Consider the following 13,184-nt stretch of genomic DNA (forward strand, 5'->3'; position numbering starts at 1 on the left):
AGCAATCTCCTGACATTAAGTCCTAGTTTAAGCCCCATTTTCTAGATGAGGAGACTGAGGCATGAGGTAGTAAAGTGGCTCAAAGTCACCCAGCTGTCAAGGGATAATGAGAGACTCACTCTCCTGGAAGTGCCCACCTTCCTGCCCTCCCTCCCCTTCCACACCCATCGACAAAGACCTTTGTTCAGAGCTCTTCTGTGCCACAAGCTTGCTGTGCCATATATCTTCCGAGAAATCAGCATCCATAGAAACAGAAAAGGCAGTTTTGGGAAAAAGAAACTTCTAAAAAAAGAGACCACAGAGAGAAGCCATCCATACTCTCAGTGATACCCCGATGGCTCGCTTGAGTTACTAGGCTAGTTCTTTAAAAGAGCATGTGTAACTTGCAGGTACTGGGAGGAGAGAGAGTTGAGTGGCACATGCGCAGGCTATGTTCTCTCTGGCTCCTCTGTTTCCTCCCTGCGTGCAGAAGATTAGTAAACCGCAGGGTCTAAATTGCACACTTTGAGTCTGTGGTCTTTCTTTCTTTACAACAGTGGCAGAGCCAGGCTTCAAACACAGGCAGGTGCTGCAGAGTCTTCCACACTGTATATCATCATGCTAGACACAAATCAAGCCCTACTGTACACCAGAGCCACAGCACAGATAACAGAAATGCTCATGAGTGAAGGAGAAGACACACTGACAGGTAGCTAATATTTATAAATCACGTTGAAAACCAGTATGTTGCATCAGCTAGGGCAGTGGCTGCATGAGATGCAACAATGTCATGAAAGAGCCGGGGCTTTATAATCAGAATGTTCTTGGTTTGAACCCCAGGTCAACTCTTTGCTAGCTGTGTCCCTTTGGGAATGTCAATGCCTGGCTCTGAGATTCAGTTTAAGTGTCATCCTGGCAGGTTCTGGTAGGGATTGGAAATATTAGGTGCTCAATAAATGGTGGCTATTATTATTTAGAGTGGGTACTCTCCATCCTCTCCAGTTTCTGTTCTTTCAGACTGGCAGTATAACAGTTGCCAACACTCCGAGATATCGGGCACCTATTTGAATCTGGACCAAGTAAGGTCCTGGATATACAAGGTGTGTGCACAGACCTGGTCTCTATTTCCATGGTTCTAGTCCAGTCCAATGGGGAGAGAGTCATGGATCAACAGATAATCAAATAAATACTGGTTTCCTAACTGGGATCAAGGTTGTTGAGGGGAAGAGACCTCTTAGAGCGCTCATCACTCCACCTACTGGAGGTCACCTGCATTTACCAAAAACAACCTAATCCTGAAGGGCCCAGTTGGCTTAGATCTGAGGGCAATAGCCAGATCACTAAGGACTGGTCTTTACTTTAAAAAGATCAGCAGGAGGTGAGGATAAAGAGAAAAGGAGAGGGCCTCACCATACCAGGTATGCACTTTGAAGTTCATCTGAAAACCAGCTGAAGGACTTGAGTTCACAATGCCCGACATGAGGTGCTAAGAGAACATTACCGTACAGCATCAACTATCACACAACTCTTCTCCCATTTCCTTTTGACATTAGGCCCTTCTTGGGCTGAGATGGTTTTTTTAAGAACTTGGCCCAACTTTAGGCAGGACCAGGAAGATAGAAAGGTGACAGCTCTGCCCCTGTTCATTTCTCTTGGTCCCCATGCCTCTCCCTAGGCATGCAAGGGGCTCTCTGAGAGATCTCAAGTTTGCCTTCCGGGCTGGCTCAGAAGAACATAGAGCCTCCTTCACTCTGAGGCTCAGCAGTCAGTGCCACCTCGCAGAAATGCCGTCCCAGGCATTTTTACTTTTGCAGGCAATGATGCCTGAACCCCAGTCTCCCACACTCGCAATCCACTGAATAGTTTCCTCCATCTATTGAACCAACTCCGTTCCCATCTCACATCCTTTCTGTTCACCCTAGCTGACTACCCTGGGCGTCTCCTTCCCTCCACACCTTGCCTGTGCCCTTCCCACCCGAAAAGACACTCTCCCTGACGCCTTCTCTAGGGCAGACTCAATTTTTCTATCCTCTGGTTGTCCCTTCCACTTAGCCCATGCCTTGTGGTAACATATAGAGAAGAAAATGGGGCTGAGTCACCTACTGAGAATATTACCATATTCCTGGCTACAGGCTGATTGTGGAGGAACTGGAGAGCTTCCTCCATCCTGACTCCTGAGAGTGTGACATTGTATCCTGTTTCCTTAGGGGACGGTTAGCAAGCCTTTCTTTTTAAAAATGTAGGCAGGTGTTTCTCTAAGGGTATTTACTGGACCATCTGCTTCTAATCACCTGGGAGAGGGGATTGTTACCAAGGCAGATTCTTAAGGCCCTCTTCTTCAGGAATAGTAGCCATGAAAACGCACCTCTCACATCTGTATGGTGAGAGCATAAATTCCCCCCAAACCACCATCCTATTCATGAGGCCACACTTCCCATGACTGCTTCCAGCAGTGAGTGAGACCGGCAGGGATACCAGGGCAGGCCCATTCTTACAAGACACAGAACTCCTCTGTTGGGTGACTTTGGCTGGAGGACTCCCGTCAGCTTTACCAAATTTTCTGAGAGCTACATGTGGTCTAAGATTTCCCATTTAACCTTCCTTGGCTCCCTCTCTTAGTCACAAGGGTCAGACCTCCATGCATGTTGGATGGCTCTCCCAGCATCTCTTGGCTTCCTTCTCACTTTCCCTTGTAGGCACTTTTTTAAATTAACCTCTTGTATTTCTAGCCCTGCCTCGGCATCTGCTTTTCACAGGACCTGGGCTTTGTGCAAATTAAGCATAGAGAGGCTTTGTGCAAATTAAGAAAAGCTTCCCCAGTCCCCACTGCCCTTGTCCATATATCCAAAGACTAGGCTTGGCAAGAAGATGAAACTACAATTGAGAGGTGGTCCTTCCTTGGGGTGGACCAAGAATGTATGGCTTGGTGAGCCAAGGATGGGCTGGATTTCAGTCCATACTCAACCCGTTGCTCAGGAATAACCAGTTTTAATTTTATGCCAAGTTTGGCCCTTTACACCTACCAAGTGGGGATTTTTGGGTGTAAGACCCAGGAATATGAATTTTCACAGGCTTGACAGTAATTTTACTATGCACTAATGTTGAGAACTTCTGGGTATGCCGGAAAAAATCAATGTGAATTTTCCCAGGCAAGGAGGAGGTGGAGGTTTTTATGCAAAACTGTAAATTTCTTTCCCGCTTCTCTAATCATTTGCTATGACCTCAGGACCCCATTAAGAAAAAAGATGGTAAAATTGACATTTTCAGCAGCCACACTTGGAAGAGAGATTACAGAATTTGCTATAAGGGTATATTTCTGATGCATTGTGAGGTCAAGGAGTTGATAAGGCTATTTTAGGTCATTATCACATTTCCCTTTGGTCACGGACACTCTGGGGGTCCCTTGCATTGTGACTTTCCTCATGCAGGCGGCTTACCCATTGTAAGCTGTCAGCAAATCATCAGCTGTGCTGTTTCTTTAAAGGAAGATAATGAACTTCCTGGCCAGCAAAGGCCAGGGACCTTGCTGTAACTTTATCTCCCAAGGAACTCTAGGGGAACCTAGTCTACGTCACCATCTTTGTGTAAAAGCTTGGCTCACAGTGCTAGGCAGAGACTCTGTCCCGGTATTCAATTTATAACTCTGGTTGAACTTGTCTGTCTGGGAAAATGATGCGAAATAGGTTCCTCATGTGAACTCAGCATTATTTTTCACTCAGAAGTGAAAAGGACGTGCCTAAAAGAATGGTTCCAAATCCATGTAGTCTGTTATTTGCAACCTGTGCAGGGGATGGCAAGGAACATACACCAGGAAAGAAAAAAGTGGTCTGAAAATGCAAATAACATGACACACAAAAAAATTCAATGTGCATGATTCGATGACATTGACCTGAAAAAGAAGAATCAAGGTCATTTCCTTTTGAAATAATCAGGTTGTTTTGCCACATTCTTTTTCCATTGCTTTGAGTTATAGCACAAATTCATTAACATTCATGGTGGAATAAAAAGAACTGGCATGTTCAAATAAGAAAAGATCTACTTCATGTCAAATAGAATATTGGTTGTTCAAATGTATGAAGTTTCAAGGTTAAAAATATGTTTTTGTGCTGAGAATAGACTTCTATATGCAGATCTGATAAAGCAGTACAAGTTTTAATGAGGAACAAGTTTTAATCACATTAAAAATGGATAGAAACACCTTTCTTATGTCAGGATGATATATATATATATATATATATATATATATATATATATATATTTTCCCCAAGTGAGAATTCATGCCTTAGTCTTAATTTTAGAAGATGATGAGTAAATTTTTTTTTCCTTCTGCTTTTTTGAATTTTCCAAGTTTTCAGAATTGATCATTGAGTTATTTTCTAATTCGTTTAAGGTACTATTAAAAGAATTTAAAGAGTAACCCAGTGGGGTTGAGTATGAATGTATTTCTTGATGCATTAAAAAGGAAGTGGATACTGCCCTTGCCTTGGAAAGAAGGCCATTCCAGAGCTTGTACTTCCTCAAAAAGAAGGATGGATACATGTCAGCAGCTCTGAAATGGCCTTATCCTTGCGGAAATGTAAAGTGATAACCAAGATAGCGCCTGTCATCACCACAAAATGTAAGAGGTAAAAGAACACAGCCACGTAGAGGATTTATCTCTTTCCTGAACCAAAGGAAGGAAGGAAGCCTTTTGAGACATTCAGTATGTTTGGAACATGAAGATAAAGGGGAGTACACTTTTGCCCCAATGAAAGGACAGCAGAAAGAATGTCCAAGCCTTGGTTTTTATATGTTTTGCTTCTGTGGCTTCCAGACCTATCAGAAGGAAATGCCTGAACGTTCAAGGAATTGCAGACAACTTTGATGGCAGATGTGAGCCTTACCACATTTGCGCATAGGGTGATTGTGTGAAACCCACTGAAGATTTTCAGTCTTGTTAGCCTGTTCGTGATTTATGAGTTACCCACAGTTGAAAAAGGCCTCGGAGAAAGGGTGTCCTTTTATTTGCCTTTCATTATCAGAGGTCTGTTTTGACGGTGATTCACTCATTTATTATTCATAAAACATTTATAAGAAGTCTTTTTTTGTGTCATACACCTGCTAAGTACTTTCACCTATATCAATGTTTTAAAATCTCTAATATAGTTTGATAAACTAGGACTATTTACCCCCATTGACAGCTAAGAAGATTGATGCATAAGCTGGAAATAACTTGTCCAAACCAGTAACGATGGAACTAAATTCAACCCTAAAACTTGGCAAAAGGCTCAGAGTACTTTTCCTTTCGTGGCTGTGGTCTGTCATTAATTATGTTGGACGTGCTGACTTTTGTTACTGTATTTTGGACAAATCCTTTTCTTGTCTGTGGTGTCTCTGATTAGTAACTTAGTATCAGATTTGTTTTTGTGGGTTAGAAAGAGAAAATTAAATCGAAAAGTTCTTTCTATTATATTAGGATGTATATAAGAATAGGATGTAATCATGACCACATTTAGCATTACAAAAGTTCTGGAAATCTGGAAGTCTGGGTTAATCACTTGATTCTGATGTAATAAACTCTTAGAAACACACTGTGCCAACATGTTTGGGTGAAACAGAGAGCAGAACAGTTACCAGAGAGTAGGGCCAAGATATCCTAAACCCCAAACCTTGACCTTTCCAGGCAAGGAGTTGATCCAGGCATTGAGTGGGAGGATTGAAGGTACTACCAATCAAAAGAGAAATTAAAAAAAAAAAATTTAGAGTATCTCTCTCTCTCACCCTCTTTCTCTCTCAGGTTTTGGCGCCAGGCAGCCCTAAATGTGAACTTGCTTTATCACTTAGCAGTCCAAAGGAAACAGGCAAGAGATAATCTTCAAATCTCTGATTCCTCATTTGCAAAATGGAGCTAGAAATGTCTAACTCAAAGATTTGTTTTAAGGATTAAATCAGATCATATAGGTCAAATACCTCTCTAGTACCTAATATCAGCAATGTTGAGTAAATGGAAGCTATTATCCATTTAATCATTAGTTACAAAAAGAAACAGGAGACACCATTGTTTATACAATACAGGCTCAACTGTTTAGAAGCCATATGGAGTAAAAGACCAGGGAAATATGCCAAACTATTCAGGGTTTCCGATGTGTGACAGAATACATGTTGCTGTATTTTTTCTTCTTTATACTTTTCTAAATTTTACAAGCTGTGTACGATTTGCTTATATTCTTTTAATCGGAAAAAAAACACAAAGCCAAAGAGAACTAATCTCTCCTCTTAAGTTGGTAAAAAGGAGATGTTTTCATTACATTTTAGTAGATGGAAAATAAATGGTAAATTCATGAATTAAAATGTCTGATTTTTTTTTTTTACTATCCAAGGCAAAAAGGGATCTCATATAATTTGCACGTCATAGCAAGGATGAAGTCACTTGTTTACACTCTAGAATGTAAACATTTCTAACCAGGATAGAAGCTGAATTTCAGCCAACACATGCAATGCTTGACCACAGGACACTAACTATACCACTGACTCAGACTTGGCCAGTGGTTTTTCTTTTAGTGGAAGCTGGTTAGTATAGAGTTTGGTATTCCATCCCTATTTCTACATTTTTAGAAGACTTAGTAATGATTTTGTTTGCTCAACAATAACTACAGTCTTTTGAGGTGTTGCAACAAACTTTCTTCTTAAAGAAAACTGTATGTGGGGTCATAAGAACCCAGCATTCTGACTTCCTCTCTATGGGCCGTTATCTTTTTTTGTTAAAAATGGATTTTCTTTCAGTTGTCTCATTTTCTGAATTGTAAAAGGGTTCTCTTACAGAGAGATCACTAACTGGAGGAAAGCAGATTTCTGTAGAAAAGCTGAGAGGGCAAGAAATATTGTCAACATTTAGACAGAAATGTGACTTTTTAGAAAAAGATGCTGATATTCTCCTTTTATCGAGTTTCTGTCCTCTCCGTTTTCTGTCCAATGGGAGGGACACTGAGAAGCAAGTATCAAAATCCAAGAAAAGTGTGCTACTTACCCATGCAGTCTGGGCCCCAGTGGCCTGGACAGCACTGAGGCTGGAGGTAGTCCTTTCTACAGATGTGGCGGCATCCAGGGAGAGACCGAGAGTATGATCTGACCTCAAAGGTATACCTTCAAGGGTAAAGAGAGGACATTAACCCACAATCAGAGTGATCCAGTTAACTCTGGGCCATGGGTTTGCTCTAGATTTTTATTTAGGTCTTTCTACTTGGCTATATTTTAAAAAATATACATTGAACACAGTTTGCTCTCTAGGTAGAATAAAATGTAATCCTGATTTATCTTTCATTGTAAGAAATGCATGAAAAACATCAGGGCACAACGAAAATAGGGGTGAAATATCTAAAATGATGTCAGAAGTGAAGTTAGTAGATGAGAAAAATCAGGTTGGGTTCTAGGCACATGCTAGAAGTATACTTCACACTTGTCGCTGGGTATCCTCGCAGCCAGTGCGAGAAGAGAAAGATCGCGAGTTATGTGATAACACAGGATCTGTGGGTTTAGGGCAAACCAGATGCTCAGGAGTAGCACATGTGTTTGCAGATACTATAGGTGTGGAAATTTCTGTGAGAGGTGGTACAATGTAGTGAGTGACATTTGCCACAGGTTCCTTGAGGGAGACAGAGCGATGAATTCCTTAGAACAGTTTTTGTATCAGCTGAGATACAGGTCTGGAATAGCAATTCTGTGGAGGTCAGCACCATTGTTTGCTGACAGGGATCGCTGCCGGGATGGCTTATTCCAGGATCTGACTAGTGTTTCTAGGTATAACGGTGTTAAGGTTTCATTGTATACAAAATAAGAAATCATACTAATCCTTTACCTGTTAAAAATGAAATCATTCAGTACTGCTTAATGTCTAAATGAGTAGACTAAGTAAATAACAAATTGTTTGCACTTGAGCTGCACGGCTTCGTCTATTAGCTGGTGAGCAGAAGCGCTTGTCATCCTTTGCAAGAATTAGCTTTGAATTATGAGAGTCTTGAATCATAAAGGATTTCAGGAATGCAGAGCTCACATGAAATGCAGTGAAGCTGTGATTCATTGGTCTCCCTTTTTTTGGGTTCTAATGAATATCAGGGTCCATAGCTTGTTGGTAAGGCAACTGTCAGACCCAAGGCTTTTAACATGGTCTGACTCGAACCCTTTCCAAGTGAAACAAAACCTGTATTTTCAAACTAAAGAAAGGCAAAATGAAGGGAGAATGTTTATGTGCAATGCAATAGAGTTAATTTTATATTAAAATGTGAATCAATAATAATACATTTTGTAGACTCAAGGTCATAGTTGTGAGTTACCTAAGTTTGAACTCATGTAGTCTCAGAGTAAGAGAAAATCATGGAAATGCTTTGTAGTTTTTGAGACAGGAAGTTCTGTTCGGATTCACAATCCCTTGCATTCCAAGACTTGAGCACACTTATTTTCTCATAATGTTACCTGCAATCTCGAACCCCTACAGAGCCTTTCGTAACTTTGGTGTATCCATCTGGGCACTTAATTCCAAGACTGAGTGAGCAGGATAGGCACTCAGTCCTAATTATAAGGAGAGACTTCTTATCGCATCTTTTTGTCTGTGAAAAAAAAAAAGTCCCATTAGCAGAACCTTGCTGGGCCAATCTTCTCCATTTATGCCAGTGGAATGACAGGGATGGCAGAGAGGTTGATTGGTCATGACTGGAGGGCTGCTTTCAATCTTATCTGGAAAGAGTGTTGGGGTCAACAAGCAATGTCTGCCCTGACTGTGCAGTGGGTTGCTTGTACCATCCATTTACCATCGCTGATCTAAAGTCTGGAGTCCAGCAAGGTTAGGAAACCTTACTACCTACGCTTTTCCAAATGGGAAACCTGCAATATATTGTAGAATTGTCTTTAAATGGAAAATTGTTAAGGCAGGTTATTCAGGGTTAATTGGTCATAGATCAACAAATCTCAGGGAGACCACTTCAGCATTAATTCCACAGAAAAACTCTAGCCTGGGTGCTAAATGTCGTGGAGCATATGGCTTCTGCCCTAAATATGTTGGCAATCTTTTGATTACAATCCAGCTAGGCTGTGGGCTCCCTGAGGGCAGCAATCTTCTGCTGTTTTGTCCCGAGCACCTAGAGCACTGTCTGGCACACAGTCGTGCTCAGGAAATATTTGTTGATTGAATGAATGCATTGTAGGAAATCAGAGAGGCACACTAGACACCGTCAATTAGCAACAACAGGCAGCAGAGAACTGTTAAAATGATTGATCCAGAGCCACTTTGACCCTGTCTTCAGGACCCCTCCTTGTCCATGACACTGGTGCCGATCCTCCCAACTAGATTGCCTCCCCTCTTTCAAGTTTCTTTCATGTCCCCATCAAGCTCAAGAAGCAGCAGCTTTGTACCATGAAGACAGACTGAACTTAGGAGTCCAAAGACCAACGCTGGGAATCAAACACAGTACCTTGCGAAGTGTACCATCTGGAATGAATTCTTTCCTGTTTGCCGGCCTCTGTGAGGGGGAGATACTGATCACCACTCCTCAGGTTACTGAGGACTTTCGATGATGTCACAGGTACAAGTTGCCTGGCCCGGTATGTGGCATATTGTAGGCAGTAAGTGCTAACTCCTGTACCGCTTCTCTGTTCCCATCTCTGTGTTCGGCTTGTTGCCTCTCCTGATAGGAATGTTGTTTCCCTTCCCCCTGGCTGCCCAAACCTCCTGTCCTTCAGGGCTCTGTGGAACACCCCCCACGTCCACACCCATTGCTCTTCCTTTTCTCAGTGGTCGGACAGTAGAGCACAATGTTGTTGTCATTGCTCTTCATTTACTTCTCATACTTCTTTGTCATGCCTCAGCATATTCCTCGAGCCCAACACTGGAGTAGCAGGCGAGGGAACACCGTAGCTATTTCCAAATTTATTGAAATCTATAAAGGTTAAACGAGGGAGGAAACCTTACACTGACAGAGTGGTTTATGTTATGCATACTTCCAAAGGCATCATCTTACTTGACCTCGACCACCCTAAAGATAAGTAGGGCAGGTGTCATCATTCCCATTTTATGGATGAGACCACTGAGGTCCCAAGATCTCGCTGTAAGTGAGTGGACTTCTGATTCCTTGATTAGCCAGTTCTCTTCCCTGCACACTGTGTAGTGGTGTATAGGAAAACAAAATCTGTTTTTACTGGCAGCTTTCATTTGGTGATTTTATGAAGCAAAAATAGCATTGGAATGGTCTTTATGGAATAATAAGAAAAGCCACCCTTAGGTGTAGTTTGAATTAATCCCCTTTAGTGGTCATCATACCTCTATATTTTTTAAAGCAGGATTGCCTTTACATTAGGGTTTCCCAGGTGGGTAAGTATAGGGGGTGACATTACTTTGCTTTTTCTTTCTTAGTAGGCCAGAGTTAATATTCTCTTTTCAAAAATCCTTTGGCCGTCAAATTGTCCTTTTCAAATGAAATGACTCATTCTGCTTCTCATAAGATCCCCTCTTGGAAAGTAAACTCAGCTTTAAGCACAAGTCAAGACCCGACATGTGCCCTAAAGCAAGCAGTCGTTAGGATGATGGTGATGGTGATATCGAGGGTGGTAATTACTGCTGATGGGGAGTACTGTCAAGTTTGAAACGGAAGCTCACAGAGGCTCAGTAACTCGCTCAGGGCTGAACAGCTAGTAAGCTGTGAGGAACAGTCACTGGTCCTCAGAAATATTTGTGAAACGAATGAAACCACAGTTCAAACTCACCCCTATCTAACCTCAGAGCTGGATTGCATAACCATTATCCCATCTCCCCAAGTTTGCATGACAGACACTGTCAGAGTACAGCCATCTGGAAAGAAGCTGGTGGTGCTGATGAAAATTTGCCTGGCACAGGTGCAGAATCATGTTTAAATTTTATTACTAATATAGTAGCCATCGTATCTTGTGAAATGCATTTTAAATCGATCACTTGGGTTGCCTCTCACCCACTGCTCCTGGAGGCGGGCCTTGCTGCAGGTCTGACACTGAACTTGGTTTGTGGCAACTCAGGTGAGCCTGCTCGAGAAGCTGGCGTGCTAGTGTACGCACACGGGCTGCTGCTACGACTGCCCTGGGCACTTCTACTGCAACTTGTGAGGTAGAGGGATGAATACCTAATACATTTTGTACTACTGTGTTTCTCAGCCACATAGCACCCAACCTGGAATTCCGCAAAGCATCTCTCTACAGCTATTGTTATCTTCTCCATTCATAATGGCACAATACAAGGTATTCGCAGTGATAAGAGTTCTAAACAAACACACACAAAAAAACCAGGATACCCAAATCCACCAGGGCAAGAGGAATGTTGGCATCAAAATCAGACCTCCCAACAATGGCGTGTTAGCACGGGAATCACCACCAACTGGGTGAGCACACCTTCAGAAAGACGGTGCATCACCATTATTCTCCACAAGCTTTCTCTTTATTTTGTGACGTCCACATAGTACTCTCTATCCGTGACAACATAGGAAAGCAAAAAGCTTTTGAACATATCGTGAAAACTAACAAATCAGAAAAAAAAATCACCCCAAAACTCAAGTCTCATCTTACCTGCTCTGCAGTTTCAGGTGGGGAGCAGAAACTTTGTACCATCAATCCAAGAAAAAGTATTAATTTCTGTAGCATGGCGAGGAAGTATTTCTCTGTGCCAGGCACCTGTCAGAACTGTTTACCTATTTTAACTTCGTCTGATGAACTCCCAATGAATTCTTTCTCATTTCAGTGTTTGTTTTTAAATCCTCCCCTCACTTCTCTCTGGATTGAATGCAATGACATGTGAGACCTGCCTCTAGGCAGGAAAAATGGCAAATCCAGGGGTTGTGGTGACACTGGCCACTCTCAACTGTATATGTACCCTGGCTGAATGACAGGATATCCTGAAGGGGCTGGGACAGACACATGATCTAGAATTATTGTGCCTTGTGAAATTCCTAGGAATAAGCTCCTACATCCTACTGCTCTGCCTCTTCTGCCTCTGGTTCTGTCTGCTCCTGGACCCACAGCCCTGCCAACCTTTCCACAACCACCCGATGGAAAACTACGGGCCTCGCTGTCTGATTCCAAGCTTGGGCTCGGGCAGTATTTGTGGGAGCACCCATAAATGAGTACAGTCCAGCGGAGGGGATGGTGCAGGGGCCTGAGTCCCTGACTTTGAAGAATGGGGGTGGCTTCACCTGGTTGCCTGGCAAACTATTGCAAAGAAATATCTTTTCGCAGGTGCCAAAAGTTGGGTTTTCAACTCATCCTTTCCCCTCTTCCATGTCGCTTCAGTAGCAAATGACTGAACCTATAGATCTCATCTTTCCCTCAAAGACCACCTCTTCAAGGATTTAATGCCACCTCTTCATGGAAGCCTTGTGGTCCTGCGCCTCCAAGAGCACCTTGGAGACCCTAGCACTTAAGTTATGCACTTAATGCTACAAAAGCCCAGTCACATCTGTCACAATCCATCTGTCTGTATGTCTGTCTTCCATGCCCAACTGTGAATTCCTTGAGAACAGGGGCATAGCCTTCATTGTCTCCATACTTCCGGCAACCTTAAGCTGAGATGTGCATTTGAAAATAATTAGAACAAATAATAACTAACATTTGTTGAAAACTTAGTATGTGCTAGTCACTATTCTAGATCTCTCCATGGATTAGCCTGTTAAATTCTCACAATACTTTGTGAAATAGTGAGGATTATTTTCTCCATTTCACAGATGAGGAAACTGATGCAGAGAGGTTAGGCAACTTTTCCAAAGTCACACAGCTCGTGGGTGGGGATCCGGTTTTCAAAGTGTGTGGTGCCAGAGCTAACACTATTAACTACTACCCTCTCCTGCCTAAAACAATAAATATTTAACACATAAATAAATAGCAGGTGGTACTCCAGTCCCATTGACATAATGGAAAAGTGTCAGGCCCAGAACCAGAAAGGATAAAGTTTGGGCTTATCAATAAGATGGGCCTATGAGGTATATCTCATGACACTGAGTTAACTCGGGGACTCATGCAGTTACAGAGACTAATTTGGGTTAAATAATCCTCTTTTTTCTGCCAAGTCTTCCTCTTTTTGAATTTTTAAAACAACATGACATTATACTGATCAATAATCTGAGAAACTTCCAATACAGAAAGCCTTAGAGGCGAACCCAGAAGTCTGAATGGGAAGATGCCCGATGAGGAAGCCCTTGGTTCAAATGGGTTTCAACCAT

General features: G+C 42.3%; 1 protein-coding gene across 1 annotated transcript in view; it reads right to left on the minus strand.

Moving 5' to 3' along the window:
- STAB2 (stabilin 2) overlaps positions 1 to 11,794 on the minus strand; it is a 132,521-nt gene extending 120,727 nt beyond the window's left edge. The window contains exons 1-3 of the mRNA XM_033118295.1: positions 11,539 to 11,794; positions 8,428 to 8,561; positions 6,986 to 7,101 (exon numbers count right to left, since the gene is read on the minus strand). Of these exons, the coding sequence (XP_032974186.1) occupies positions 6,986 to 7,101; positions 8,428 to 8,561; positions 11,539 to 11,613 (325 nt within the window). The 5' untranslated portion in view covers positions 11,614 to 11,794. The remainder of the gene's footprint in view (positions 1 to 6,985; positions 7,102 to 8,427; positions 8,562 to 11,538) is intronic.
- Positions 11,795 to 13,184: the final 1,390 nt, after the last annotated feature.

The sequence above is a fragment of the Rhinolophus ferrumequinum genome, chromosome 10 (genome assembly GCF_004115265.2).
Source record: "Rhinolophus ferrumequinum isolate MPI-CBG mRhiFer1 chromosome 10, mRhiFer1_v1.p, whole genome shotgun sequence".
In the NCBI taxonomy this organism is placed as follows: Eukaryota; Metazoa; Chordata; class Mammalia; order Chiroptera; family Rhinolophidae; genus Rhinolophus; species Rhinolophus ferrumequinum.